Here is a 15,711-nt window from a genome sequence, read left to right as displayed (position 1 = left end):
TAGGAACAAATGCTTTTATTGCACACAGCTTTTTGATTAATTACAAAGATAACGAAAATCCAAGCCAATACTTATTGCCAAATATTTATTTTAATTTTGATTCACAAGCAAGATTTTGACTACTAGTTAAATAGGTTTGTAATTTCTTTCCATGTGGCTTGCTCGTTCTGTCTGACGTGGAGGGTGAGCAAAAATTGCTGCTGTTTGCTCAGTCTAGTGTGCGTGTCTGACCACGCCTGTGGTGGAGTAGGAGTAAGGACTCAAAAGAAGAGCAAGAGCGTAGTGTTGATGATTGGAACCGTCAACACGGAAAACCACCTGAAACAAAATAGCATTTTTTAAAAATCTCTGAACTAAGCTGATGTTGATCTGAACCATTAACTTTGTTTCTCTCTCTCTCTCTCCCCACAGATGCTGCCTGATCCGATTTCCAAGCATTTTGGGTGTATTTCAGATTTCCTGCATCTGCAGTATTTTTGCTTACGTTGTGGATTGGTTGTGGCAGGTTGTACAGTACAGTAAGTTCTCCCTGAATGTTGTGGTTGCGTTCCTGAAAATCACAACTCTAAATGAAACGGCTTTAAGTGAATCATGGGTTCTCATAGGAATCAATGTTAAAGCCAGGACTAGGTTCCTTTGGGCATTTCCTGTCCAGAAAAAACAATGTACATGTTGAAATACTGTACCATACATCTGCAGCACTGTGCATTCCTAGACGAGATCACTTGTAAGATAAAATACATAAGTATAAAAAAGATACAATATACAAATCAAATTATTTTTTAAAAATTACAGTGCCTGTTCTCACCTCAGTACACGGGTTTTAGATTGACCAGGCTCCATATAGTGGTGGAGTTGCTGGACACCAATATGACCCAGAGTAAACACATCTGTACCAGGTGTTTGTAGCTTGAGGAACTTCAGGTCCGAGTTGAGGAGCTGGAGTCCGAGCTGCAGACATCGCTCCACATCAGGGAGGGGGAAAGTTACCTGGACACTTTGTTCCAGGAGGTGGTCACGCCTCCTGGTAATTCAAATTTGGTTTGTGATCAGGGACAGGAGGATGTGACTGCAGGTGAGGCAGGTATGGGGACCCAGGGGGTAGCGTTCGAGGAGCCTCGGCCCCTGCACCTGTCCAACAGTTACTTGCAAGCTGTGTGGACGAGAGTGGGGACTGCAGGGAGGATGAGCAAACTGACCACGGCACCGTGGTACGGGGAGCTGTTCAAGTGGGGGGAGGAAATAGGAATGTAATAGTTGTAGGGCACAGTATAACTAGGGGGATAGATACTGTTCTCTGCAGCCGTGAGCGTGAGTCCCGAAGGCTGTGTTGCCTGCCTGATGCCAGGGTTAAGGACATCTCCCCAGGGCTGGAGAGGAACTTGGAGTGGGAGAGGAGGGATCCAGTTGTCGTCGTCCACGTTGGTACCAACGACATTGATAGGACTAGAAAGGAGGTTCTGCTGAAAGAATTTGAACAGTTAGGAGCTAAATTAAAAAACAGAACCTCCAAGGTAATAATCTCAGTATTACTATCCCATATTACTATGGGAAAACTGGCATAGGGTAAATAAAGTCAAGGAGTTAAATGTGTGGCTCAAAGATTGGTGTGGGAGGAATGGGTTTCAGTCCATAGGGCATTGGCACCAGTACTGGGGTAGAAGGGAGCTGTTCTGGTGGGATGGGCTTCACTTGAACCGTGTTGGGACCAGTGTCCCTGAATCAAATAACTAGAGCTGTAAGAGAGGGCTTTAAACTAAACAGATGGGTGGGGGGGAGGAGGGTTCTGGAAAGGGGAGACATAGGCTTACAAAGCAAAAGGATAAGGCAGCATTGCAGGGCAGCTATTTAGGTAATGTTACCCAGAGTGTGACAGGAAGGGACAGAGTGTACAAACATTAAAAAACAGCAGAAAATAGGGTCAAAGGGTGAAAAAAATGGTAAAAATGCAAAATTAATGGCTCTTTTCTTAAATCCAAGTAGTATTTGGATCAAAATAAATGAATTAACAGCATGGGTATGATCTTATAGCCAAAAAGGAGATGTGGTTACAAGGAGATCAAAGCTGGGAACTAATTACTCAGGGGTATGTGACTTTTTGAAGGAGCAGGCAGGAAGGAAAGGGCGGTGCTGGGGTAGCTTTGTTAGTAGGAGATGGAATAAGTACGATAGCAAGAAAGGATCTTGGATTGGAAGATGTAGAATCCATATGGGTGGAGGTAAGAAATCACAAGGGGAAGATGACACTGGTGGGAGTGGTCTAAAGGCCCCCGAACAGTAGCTATACTGTCGGACAGAGAATAAATCAGGTGATAATGAGGGCATGCAAAAAAGGCAGTACATTAATCATGGGTGACTTTAATCTTCATGTAGATTGGGAAAATCAAATCGGCAGAGGTAGACATGAGCAAGAATTCATACAATGTTTTCTGGACAGTTTCCTAGAACAATATGTTGTGGATCCAATCAGGGATCAGGCTATTTTGGATCTGGTAATGGGCAATGAGGCAGGTTTGATAAATGATCTCAGAGTAAAAGATACCCTAGGAAACAGTGAATGTAATATGTGTAGAATTTAGCATTCAGTTTGAGGGTGAGAAACATGTGTCGGAAACAACTGTGCTAAACTTAAATAAGGGTAAGTACAAAGAAATAAGGGCAGAGTCGGCTGGAGTGGACTGGGATAGGATTTTAGCAGAAAAGATGATTGATGAACAATGGCAGGCATTTAAGAAAATAGTTCATGACTCACAACAAAGATATATCCCAGTGAGGAAGAAGGGGACAAACCAACCATGGTTAATCAAGGAAGTTAAGGATAGTATCAAATTGAAAGAAAAAACATACAGTGTGGCAAAGATTAGTGGTACGCCAGAGGATTGGGAAAGTTTTAAAAACCAAAAGATTACCAAAAAAAAGAGGGAGAAAACAAACTTAGAGGGTAAACTAACAAATAATATAAAAAGGACAGTAAGAGCTGCTTTAAATATATAAAAAGGAAGCAAGAGGCCAAAGTAAACATAGGCCTCTTACAGAATGAAGCTGGGGAAATAATAATGGGGAACCAGGAAACGGCAGAGGAGTTGAATAAATACTTTGCATCAGTCTTCACAGTAGAATACATTAATAACTTTTCAAAAATACTAAGTCATCAAGGGGCAAAAGAGGGGGAGGAAATAAATACAATAACTATCATTAGAGAAAAAGTACAGGGAAACTAATGGGGCTAAAGGCCAATAACTCCCCTGGACCTGATGGGTTGGATCCTAGGATATTAAAGGAAGTAGCTACAGAGATAGTGGATGCACTGGTGGTAATCTTCCAAGGATCCTTAGATTCTGGAAAAGTCCCAGAGGATTGGAAAACTGCCAATGTAACACCCTTATTCAAAAAGGGAGGGAGACAAGAAACAGGTAACTATAGGCCAGTTAGCTTGACATCCATCATTGGGAAAATATTAGAGTCTATTATAAGGGATGTACTAGCAGAGCATTTAGAATTACATAATCTAATCAAGCAGGGTCAGCATGGCTTCATGAAGGGGAAATGATGCCTGATAAAGGGGTACCAGTAGATGTAATATATTTGGATTTCCAAAAGGCATTCGATAAGGTACCGTACCTAAGGCTACTTAATAAGATAAGAGCCCATGGTGTTGGGGGTAGTATATTAGCATGGATAGAGGATTGGCTAACTAATAGAAGACAGAGAGTTGGGATAAAGGGGGCATTTTCAGGATGGCAACCTGTAACTAGTGAAGTGCCACAGGGATCAGTGCTGGGGCCACAATTATTTACAATATATATTAATGACTTGGATGAGGGAAGTGAATGTACTATCACCAAAATTGCAGATGATACAAAAATAGGTGGGAAGGCAAGTGGTGAGGATGACACAAAGAGTTGACAGAGGGATATAGACAGATTAAGTGAGTGGGAAAAAAAGTGGCAGATGGAATATAATGTGGGAAAATGCGAGGTTATGCACTTTGGCAGGAAAAATAGAGGAGCTGAATATTATTTAAATGGAGAAAGACTGCAGAAAGGCTGCATCACAGAAGGATTTGGGAGTCCTTGTGCATGAATCCCAAAAAGCTAAAATACAAGTTCAACAGGTAATAGGGAAGGCAAATGGAAAATTGGCCTTTATTTCAAAGGGAATGGAGTATAAAATAGGGAAGTCTTGCTAAAACTATCCAAGGCACTAATTACACCACACCTAGAATATTGTGAACAGTTTTGGTCCCCTTATCTAAGGAAAGATATACTGGCATTGGAGGCAGTCCAGAGAAAGTTAATTCGGTTGATCCCGGGTATGGTGGGATTTTCTTATCAGGAGAGGTTGAGTAGGTTGGGTCTGTACTCATTGGAGTTTAGAAGAATGAAAGGTGACCTTATTGAAACATATAAGTTTCTAAGGGGGTTTTACAGGGTAGATGCTGAGACGTTGTTTCCCCTTGTGGGAGAGGCTAGGACCAGAGGGCATAATCTCAGAGTAAGGGGGCGCTGATTTAAAGCAGAGATGAGGAGGAATTTCTCCTCTCAGAGGATAGCTAATCTGTGGAATTCTTTACCGCAGAGGGCTGTAGAGGCTGGGCCATTAAGTATATTCAAGGTGGATATCGAAAGATTTTTAATCAGTAAGGGAATCAAGGGTTATGGGGAAAAGGCAGGAAAGTGAAGTTCAGGATTATCAGATCAGCCATGATCTCAATGAATGGAGGAGCAGACTCGAATGGCCAAATGTCCTGCTTCTGCTCCTACGTCTTATGGTCTTAATATGGTCAGAAGCTTGTCTGTGCAGTTAGCTACCTGCATTGACCAACTTCTGCCACTAGATAGAGCCCAGGACTTGGTGAGAGCTCAAGAGTTGAGCCAAAAGGGCCGAACCTGAGGATTTGAGTAAGAACAGAGGCCATGAGGCAAGGTGGGGCCGGAGGGGCAGTGGGGGGGTAGGGGCGGTAGCGTGGAGGAGAGAGGCAATTAAGGCCGGGAGTCAGCAGGCCGGCAGAGGGTGAAGTTGCCAAGGTGAGGAGTGGCAGAGACAGGACCAGGAGCGGGAGGAAGAGGGACTGTGGGTGAGGATGGAAGCACTATGGGAAACGTCATGTGAGCAGGCAGGCCACAGAAGATTAAGTCTGTAACAAATGGCGGTGGAGTGAAACCTGCAACGTTAAACGTATATACCAATGCTACTTTATAGCTGACAGTAAAATAAAACAACATTAAGTGACTCGACTCTATGCGAGGTCTTACTGTAAGTGGCAAGAATATGGGGAAAGAACTGATTGATTTGGAAGTTTCACCTGACGGAAATCACCTTCCTCAGAAACTTTGGATTTGATTAGTCGGAGGCCCTGCTAGATTGGAAGAAACAAGCTTTTCTGTTTCTTTCCTTAAATATATGTTCTTGTCACAACCTTGGACAAGTATCCTGTAGCACAATGAGGTGACATTTTACGCTAGTTATTTATTATATTGAAACAAAGCCTGATCAGAGGAATGAAATGCAGAGTAAAGTCTCAAAGCCAGTGATTGCAAAGTAATCAGACCATGTTTTCAGGCAATGCCAGAACTGAGAGCAGAAGATGTGAGTAGTTTGATCATTTTAGCTTCCAAATTAGATTGAAACTAAAAGAAGGATTTTGATTTTCCATCTGGGATTTCGTTTGCTTTCCCCTGGTTTAGAAAATGTATATTTTTCATGGCATCCTGGGAATTTTTTAAAAATTCATTCATGGGATGTGGGCATCACTGGGTAGGCCAACATTTATCACCCATCCTTAATTGCCCTTGTTCAGAGGGCATTTAAGAGTCAACCACATTGCTGTGGGGTCTGGAGTCACATGTAGGCCAGACCAGGTAAGGACAGCAGATTTCTTTCCCTGAAGGACATGAGTGAACCAGATCGGTTTTTACAACAGTCGACAATGGTTTCATGGTCCTCATTAGACTTTTAATTCTAGAATTTTGTTGAATTCAAATTCTACCATCTGCCATAGTGGGATTTGAACCCGAGCCCCCAGACTATTACCCTGGCTCTCTGGATTACTAGTCCAGCAACAATACCACCTGTAACACATTTTGTACCATTTGTCTGAGGTTAATATTTGGCACAAGCTCCTGCCCACACCTGAATCAGGTATACCTGAAAGTGTTTTCACAGGGGACGCGATAAGCCAGCAATATCTGCAGCCTTAACATGGCCCCTTTTGTTTCCCAGATATCAAAATCGATTGTCAATCTTTAAATGTACATAACCTCGACGTATGCATGGCTACCGCAAACCCTGAAATAAATGAGGCACTCAACCCTTGAATAATGACAGGAGTAACTATCAGGCAAGGATGAACAGGTCTTGAGAAGAGAAGGCTGAGGGGTGACCTAGCAGAGGTTTCGATAGGATAGACACAGAGAAGGTATTTCCACTTTTGGAGAAGAGCATAACTAGAGTCCACCAATATAAGGTAATCAGCAAGAAACCCAACAGGGAATTCAGAAGGAACTTCTTTACGTAGCGAGTGTGAGAGTGTGGAACTCGCTACCACAGGGAGGGTTTGAAGCAGATTATATAGATGCATTTAAGGGGAAGCTAGATAAGCACATGAAGGAGAATGGAGTAGAAGAGTTTGCTGATATGAATTAGTTCATGAAGGATGGGAAGAGGTTCGGGCGGCGTATAAATACTAGCACAGAGTGGTTGGGCCAAATGGCCTGTTTCTTTGCTGTATATCCAATGTAATTCTCTGTAAGCATGTCATTGAAGATAGGTTAGACATAGAGATGCTGTTTTCACTTGTGGGGCAATGAAAATTAGAGGCCGTGAATCATATAGTTTCACTATATCCAAGTATCCAAGAACAATTTCAGGGGAAACCTCTTTACTCCGACAATGGTTAGAATGTAGATCTCACTATCACAGGGAGTAGTTGAGATGAAAAGCAGAGACTCATCAGATGAACACATGAGGGGGAAAGGAATGTTATATGGATAGAGTTAGATGAAAAAGCCTTGGAGGAGGCTCATCTGAAGCATTAACAGCAGCCAGGGCCATTTGGGTCAAATCTCCTGTTTCTGTTCTGTAAATTCTACAAAAGAGATTAAAGGGTGAGTCTGCTATCCAGAACCCCTGCTGGGATTGGTAAATCCCGGGAAATTTGGCCTCTTGCAGCCTTGAAACATTGTAAACTGATGTTTATTCTAAGAACTGTTGGGACTGCATTTTTCGTTGGAAAACTATCATGGTTTGTAACTTTTAACTTTTTACTGTGCATTGTTTTGCATTGATTGTTCAAAGGATGGATGCAAGACTTACGTTGACACATTCATGAAAGGGGATGTATCCAAGATTCCTCCAGTAATCAGCCGTGTTGAAATGGACCTTGTACAATCCTGGAACAAAGTCTGCCTCAGTTGTAAGGTTGTGGACTTCTCCATTCACTCCCGTAACCCTACAAACAACACAGCGAGGTGAAGATTTAATCTCAGTGGCTCAACAATTACATGAACAAGTGAACTACAAACTGAGTGAAATCCAGCTATTTGTATTCAATACTGAAGGCAAAATAAAACAAAAGTTTGTCTTCTTAATCTGATGTTTAAATTAACTTGGCAAGTAGCTGGAGTTGAGATACAGAATAGCCATCTTCCAAATGAATGGCGGAAACCTTAAAGATCCTGAGGGGCCTTGACAGGGTGGATGTGGAGAGGATGTTTCCGCTTGTGGGAGAATCTAGAACTAGGGGGTCACTGTTTAAAAATAAGGGGTTGCTCATTTAAGACGGAGATGAGGAGAAACTTTTTCTCCCCGAGGGTGGTGAGTCTTTGGAACTCTCTTCCTCAAAAGACCGCGGAAACAGGCTTTGAATATTTTCAAGGCAGAGCGAGACAGATTCTTGATTAACAAGGGGGGTGAAAGGTTATCGGGGGTAGGCGGGAATGTGAGGTTGAGGTTACATTCAGATCAGCCATGACCTTATTGAGTGGCAGAGCAGGCTCGAGGGGCCGAGTGGCCTACTCCTGCTCCTAATTCGTGTGTTCGTATGTACCTATGTTTGTACGTATGGAGCAGACTTGAGGGGCTGAATGGCCTCCTCCTCGTTCCTATAACAGTCCAGTTGAATCCTATCCAGGGATTCTGTAACATGGTTACAAAAGATGTGTAAATTGGCAAGTAGAGTCACAATAAATTACTTGACCTGACTTTTAATCTGCCAATTGTGTTCTTTTTTTTGACCACACTGAGTACGTTCCACACAGTGAATGTAACGGAGTCAATGTTCCTGGTGCTGGTCAGGAGCAGCACAGCTAAATGGTGCCGTGGGATACGTTACATCTACCTGAGAAAGTAGATAGAACTTCAGTTTAATATTGCATCTGAAAGTTGGCACCTCCTTCATTACTGAGGTGGTGGTGCCAGCCAAGCTTTTGTACTCAAGTATCTGGAGTGGGACTTGAACCCACAACCTGACTCTGAAGGTGAGAGTGCTACCCACCGAGACACAGCTGATGCCATACCGGTTGGCACTGCTTTGATATTTTACACTGCTGAAAGTTGCTAAGGGAGTGGAGTGCCCAAAATGGCATGGAGGTGGGAAGATGAATGGCTTACTCCTGCTCCTAAGTCCTATATTCCTATGATCCCTTCTCTTGCTATTTTGCCAGCCCCCCCTGCCTCCCGGCCCAACCCCAAAGGGCGCTCGAGATTCAGGTCCATCCATCAATAGGCTCCAGAGATCTCATGAGGGACTGTGTGAGGATCTATTTTTTCATCATCTTGGCTTCACGACGGAAGTCCTGAATGAATCATGCTGACTTCTGTACACTGGCTTACAGGCTCAGGACAAGTGTCTGAACAGCTCTGTCACGGCTGTCAAAGGCAGCACAGTTCTCAACATTTATGCCACTAGCTTCCCCTAAACTGAAATGAGAACTGCTGTAACAAGTGTGTTTTCCAGCCAATTCTATCTTCAAAAGAACTGACTAATTCATTCATTTTGGGAAGACTCCTCGGCAGCAACAAGACAGGGCACTGAAGTTCTACCATGTTGCTTGTCATGGAGAAGACTACAAGTTGTTCTGAAAGTGGTGCTTCGACTGCCTAGTTAGACTTAGTTGAGCTATACACAACACTCTTTTCCATAATGATGTTTAATGTTCTCGATAAAACTTCATCATTCAAAAAAAAAACGAGAAATTGCCTGGATGAGTGCAGCTCCAACAACATCAAACTTGACATCATCCAGGGCAAAGCAGCCGACTCGATCTGCATCCTATCCACCATCATAAACATTCATACCCTCCACCACCGGCACACAGCAGCAACAGTGTGTACTATTTTGGCAACTCGCCAAGACTCCTTCGCCAGCACTTTCCAAACTCACGACCTCTACCACTGAGAAGGACAAGAGTAGCAGATGGATGGGAACACCACCACCTGCAAGTTCCCCTCCAAGCCACTCACCATCCTGACTTGGCATTATATCTTTATTCCCTCACTGTCGCTGGGTCAAAATTGTGGAACTCCCTTCCTAAAGAGCAGTGCGGGTGTACCTACACCACATGGATTGCTGTGATTCAAGAAGGAAGCTCACCACCACCTTCTCAAGGGCAACAAGTGCTGGCGATGCCCACATCCCAGGAGTGAATGAGTAAAATAATTGGAAACTCAGATGTGAAGGAGTCTGAGGGACCTTCACCCAGCTTTTGCACTCACCCAGTGTTGAGCTGCTGCCAACTGAGGTCCTCATTGCGTCGGTATATTTGCAGGTGGAGGTTCGCTGCTGCTGTTCCGTTGACAGCGTTAAGGACTTTGATGATAACAGGGCATTTAGTATCACTGCCTCCATGATCCTGAAGTGGACAGATACAAACCAGAGATGATGAATTATGTAGATTAGTTGAGACAAAGATGCAAGAGAGAAAAAGAAGATTTCATTAAAACCAGAGGTTTTTCAAAATCTCTCAGTTAACATTTCATAAAATATCAGTTAGATGATTATAATGAGTCACTAAAAGATGCTTGCCTTTACCCTGAATGGAGTGAAGTAGTGACACAAGCAATAGTGTTTTATACTTGGTAGGATATTGGGGATATTTCACTTTATAATCGCTTTACAGTGAGAGCAACTGCTTTTTATATATATAGAAAACTGGAGGTTATGGGAAACAAGAAGAGGCTGTTCTGCCCACTGCACCATTCGATTAGATCAAGGCTAATCGGTATCTTATCTCCATCTCCTGCCACTGCTTCAATAATCCCTTAACCTCCTTATCCAGCAATGTTTTTTATTCATTCATGGAACGTGGCTGTCACCAGCAAGGCCAGAGCTTAGGGCCCAGGCAGCTGAAGGCACGGCCACCAATGGTGCAATGATTAAAATCAGAGCTGATCATGAGGCTGGAATTGGAGGAGTGCATTTATTGCCCCACTCCTGATTGCCCTTGAGAAGGTGGCGGTGATCTGCCTCATTAAATACAACTGAATGGCCTGCTAGGCCATTTCGGAGGGCAGTTAAGCTTCAACCAGATTGCTGCGGGCATGGAGTCACACGTAGGTCAGACTGGGTAAGGATGGCAGATTTACTTCCCTAAAGGGCATTAACTTACCAGATGAGTTTTTATGAGAAGCCAGTAATTTTGTCGTCACCATTACCGACACAAAGGCCAGGATTTTCCGGTGGGTGAGCGGGGGTGGGGCCCACTCGCCGATGTGTAAAATGACGCGGGAGGAACACCCGATGTCACCGCATCCCATTTAAATTTTCAGGTAGGCGGGGTCTCAGCAGAAGCAGCTGTGCGCCCGCCGACCTGTCAATGGCCAATTGAGGCCATTGACAGAGTCATTAAAGTAATTAATGGACCTGCCCATCCAACCTTAAGGTTGGCCAGGAGTTCTGGCGGGCATTAGAAGAAGCAACAAACCCCATCCACAGGCGGGATGAGGCTTCATGTAGGTTTTAAAAAATGTAGTTAAAGTGCATTTAAAAGTGATGGACATGTCCCAAGAGTGTCACATGAGGGGACAATGTCAGGGAATTTTTTTTTCTATTTTTCACATTTTTTACTACACAGTTGATCTCCCTGAGGCAGCACTTAGCCTCAGGGAGGTGAGTGCGCTCTTTCATGCGCACGTGCGAAAGAGCACACTCTCGGCTCAGGGAAATCCGCACCCCCCCCCCCCCCCCCCCCCACCCCCACCACTCCCGGCCGCCTACACAGGGGGTCCATAGCGCTTCCGTGCAGACATCACGCTGGACGGGCCTTAATTGGCCCACCCACGTATAATGGCGGCGCGCCCCTGATTGGGGGTGCCAATCGGAGGCGTGCCTCCACGCTCCCGCTCTTAAACTTCCCCCCACAACAGGGAGAAAATTCTGCCCCAAGTTTTCATTCTGGAATTGTTTATTTAATTGAATTTAGGTTCCCCAACTGCACGACAGAATGTGCGTTCATGGCTGTAGAGTATTAGCCCAGGCCTCCGGATCTAGTAACATCACCACCATTCTACCATTCTGTGGATGATATGTGCATTAAAAGAGCCAAGTTATGTACCGTTCTTACGTTTTATCCTGAATTATCAAAGCCCCATGTCACTGGACATAGGATAGTGAAGAAAAAGGACAATATTATAATCTGTTAATATATCAGTTTCACTCAGTAGAAACACTCTCACCTCGAGGCCAGAAGGTTGTGGGGATTGACACACCCTATTGATTGAATGCATTGTCTACACTGACACGGCAATGTTGTTGTGACAGTGCAGTGGTGTTGGAGTTGCCATATATTCTGGATGGGGCATGAAACCAAGGGTCCATACATTGGGACAGGTGGGTACTGAAGACCACATAGCACCTCCCTAACATCACCTGACTTCACCCTAGTCAAGTGCTGAAACCTTCATCCATGTCTTTGTCACCTCTAGGTATGACTATTCCAATGCATTCCTGAATGAGCTCCCACATTCTACGCTCTGTAAACTTGAGGTCATCCAAACTATGTTGCCTGAGTCCTTGTTTACAAATCCCTCCATGACCTTGCCCGTCTCTATCTCTGTAATTTCTTCCAGCCCCACAATCCTCTGTGATCTCTGACCTCCTCCAATGTCAGCCTCACGATCAGCTCTGATTTTAATCATTGCACCATTGGTAGCCGTGCCTTCAGCCTCCTGGGCCCTAAGCTCTGAAAGGCCCTCCCTAAACATCCCTGCCTCTCCACCTCTCTCTCTTCTCCTTTAAGAGACTCCTTATACCTCTTTGATGAGGATTTTGGTGATCTGCCTTGGTGGCTCGATGTCAAATTTTATTTTATGAAACCATTGTGAGATGCCTTCGAATACTGTATTAATTTAAAAGTGCTCTATAAATAAAAGTTGTTGTTTAAAGAGTCTTCTCTGTGCTCTGGCCAATATTCTTATTTCAACCCTATTTCTGGCGTGGGATTTGAACCCACAACCTTCATGGCTCAGAGACAAGAGTGCGACCTGCTGAGGAACCGATTACTCTGTGTGTTTAGTAGACTTGGGAAACAAGAGCGGTCACAATTAGTTGTTACCCTCTGGAACTGGCCCTACCAGTACGGTTTCACTTTCTACTTATTTCACCCCGTGCTTGCCTTACAAAACACTTCTCACAGCTAAAAGCAAAATGAAGGGAAGTGAGAACAGGAGCTTGTGCTCAGCTGAAAAACACCCCATTATGATAAGCACTTACCGCTGCTGTTCCTTTGTAAAAGGAAGTTAGGGCGAAGACGAGGACCCAAGTTAGGCGCTGCATTCTGCTTCCTCCTCTGTAAGCTAGTGTGAGAAGATGATGAGCGTTTTCTGGATGGGGATGTTTTATAGTTCAGCCTTGCGCAGGTCACCTGGTCTCTAACCTACAAACTGCTGACTCAGACTATTGTTTTAGTAAACAGTGAGAGAATAAGTAACTGGTAGAAAAAGGGAGCTTATTTGAAAGCCTGTCCAAAAGAAAAGCCCTCCCTGAACACAGGGTGGGATTGCACCAGATTTGCACTAAGTGTGGTAGTGGGCACTGGCCACAATGGCGGGATTTCCAGCTGTATCGCCCCCTTCCCACCTCATAAATTATGCACTCACAGGAAATACCCGTCTCGCTGGCGGGTGGCCTCCGATTTGCCCTCCACGCTGTTACCTCGCCGCCTCCTCATGCCGGGCGCCATATTTAAACTGCAGCCGCGCGCACACTTCTCAATGCTTGCAGCCCAGGAACGCTTCAGTCAAGACATGGCCCTAAAAGCCGGGAAGAGTGCAGCCTCCCGATTCAGTGACGCATCCCTGGGACACCTTTTGGACACAGTGGAGGCCTGCTGCAATGTCCTCTACCCAGTTCTGGCCGCAGGAGGCCCATCAGTGTCGCCACTCGGACTTGGGAGGCGGTGGCAGAGGTGGTCAGTGCCAATGTTGCACACAAACGGTTGGCCATCCAGTGCAGAAAAAGGATGAATGTTCTCATCCGTGCTGCCAGGGTAAGGCAACCATCTCATCACTCTCAACTCACCCACTCACAAGCCCATCACACACTCACTAACATCTCATTCACTGACAGCTCAAGGGGCATCACCGCTTACTCTCTCACACACACCCTCACATCTCCATCTGGCCTCATCTCCTCTGGAGATCGCCTCCTCATCCCGTCCATGGCTCCACTCATCACATACACACATGCCTGTCATTCTTCTCATTTGGCCTGGCATGTGCCTTGCTCACACTCTCTCTATCTGTCTTTATGCAGAACAAGGTTGTGCACAATCAACGGGAGAGGTCCCGGGCCGGGGGGTGGAATGCCGGACATCAAGGCCCTCACTCCGGTCGAGAGTTGCGCATTGGAGCTGGCCAGAGAGGACATGGACCACTCCTGTGGTGGTGGTGAACACCCACATGAGGATCTTGCACCACATCATCCCTCTCTCAACGCAACTCTGAGTCCACTGCTCTGTGAGTAATGCAGCTGCCAAGTGCTAATAATCTCCACTTTCTCTACTCGGCACGTCTGCCACTTGGCCCTCAGGAAACTTTAACCCCAACTTCAGTGCCGAGAGCACCTCAGATGAAGACTCTGAGCTCAGCACCGTTGAAGACCCACCACGTCGCTCACCCACACCTTTCACCAGCACAGATACACACACCTCGGTGAGAACTAGATGTAGAGCAGCCTCAGGATCACAGCCTGGTGAGCGCAGCACACAGTCTGTTCCATTACAGGCAGAGGCAGGCACATCCAAGGTCGCTGGCACTCAGAGGACTGCTGGAGACAAGGAACCTGCTGAGCCCGGGTTAGATGATGAGCCTCTGCACTTCATCCTCAATAAGTTGGTGGAGCCTTGAAGACAATCATGGGAACATCAGGAAAGGATGCCTGGTGCACTCCACAGATTGCAAGAGGTGATGGAGGAGTCTGTCCACCTTCAGTCTGAGCTGATAGCACCGGCATGCCCGTGCTCTGAGGTCAACACTGGCAGGATGGTGGCTGCCCTCGAGACCTTGGTCCAGGACATCGGCCCTGCACTGCTGCGCAAGCTGAACTCCATCACTGGCACCATTGATGGCCTCCGGCAGTGTCACCGTGAGAGGGGTGCGGGTCAGCTCGATCTCACTCCACCTATCCCTTCTCCTCAAGTGGTCAGCCAGGGGCCCTCAGACACCCACAAGGAGGAGGATCAGCAGCTCGACACCCCGGGGCCACTCAGCCAAGTGACTCCGGAAATGTCCGGCTGATCCAAATCACCTCTTCCTGTGAACTCCCCCCAGCTCCAGCTCCACAGGCCGAGGAGGGTGTAGCTGGCCCACAGTAGGACACCCTAAGCAGGCCGGGGCCCTCCAGTGTTCATGTCGCTCTGATGCGAAACCTTCCTGCACAAAATGAAGGCAGGTGTCTCAGTCCAGGGCCTCTTCCCTGTGCAGTGTGTAACCTTCAGGCCAAAGTGATGGTCCAGCTTCACACTCACTGGACACATTACTGATGCCTGCACCTCGATGGTGCTGGTCATTGCTGTCAGGATGTCGTGGGCAGGCATCACAGAGTTCCCTCATTCACTCTGTGCTCTCAGCACCGTTGAGGTGGGGCTGCCCCCCATCTCTTCAGCATTTGTGACCAGTGATGCTGTTCCCCTGAAGGGGACAGATGCTGAAGGCTGACAAAGGAACAGGTGGATTTAAAGTTTCATGACTGCATCTCTATGATATGACCCTAATCACAGAGCACAAGCGAGTTGCCCTCAGCCAGACAGGAGTCAGACATTCACAGAGGCTATGTGAAGATTTATGGAGTGTTCTCGCTGCACGTTGTCATCATCCTCCTGTAATCGAGAGACTATTAGGGCCTCTGCTGCATCCCCATGATAGGAGCCTGAGCACTGAGGGTATGTGTGCTGCCATCACCCACATTGGAGTCAAATGTTCACAGGTGCAAAGTGAGGATGTCAGGACTGTCCTCACTGCATCTCGTCATCATCCTCCACGAATCTTGTGGCTTGTGAGGGATTCCTGAATGTGCCGGCCTCATTTGGCCAGTGCGATGGCCTCATTGCTGGCATCCTTGAGGACCTCATCACCATCATTTCCTTTGACTTCCTCCTGATCGGAGGAGACGTGCAGCTCTTCCATCTCCCTCTCAGCCGGGTCCTCCCCCAGTTGAAGTGCCAGCACGTAGCAAGAGATGATGATGTGCGACACCCTTAGTGAACTGTAGTGCAG

The 15,711-nt window shown here is 46.1% G+C and overlaps 1 protein-coding gene across 1 annotated transcript; it reads right to left on the bottom strand.

Annotated features, from left to right (window-relative positions):
- On the bottom strand, positions 1–12,855 carry LOC144680037 (transthyretin-like). The gene is made up of 4 exons (XM_078541139.1): positions 12,710–12,855; positions 9,715–9,851; positions 7,315–7,450; positions 1–318 (listed from the first exon to the last, which is right to left on the bottom strand). The coding sequence occupies exons 1-4, from the start codon at positions 12,770–12,772 to the stop codon at positions 214–216; spliced, it is 441 nt and encodes a 146-aa protein (XP_078397265.1). The 5' UTR covers positions 12,773–12,855; the 3' UTR covers positions 1–213.
- Positions 12,856–15,711: the final 2,856 nt, after the last annotated feature.

This window comes from Cetorhinus maximus, chromosome 4, assembly GCF_964194155.1.
Source record: "Cetorhinus maximus chromosome 4, sCetMax3.hap1.1, whole genome shotgun sequence".
Classification (NCBI taxonomy): Eukaryota; Metazoa; Chordata; class Chondrichthyes; order Lamniformes; family Cetorhinidae; genus Cetorhinus; species Cetorhinus maximus.
The sequence above is the reverse complement of the archived record's forward strand: the minus strand, read 5'-3'. Positions and strand labels throughout refer to the sequence as shown.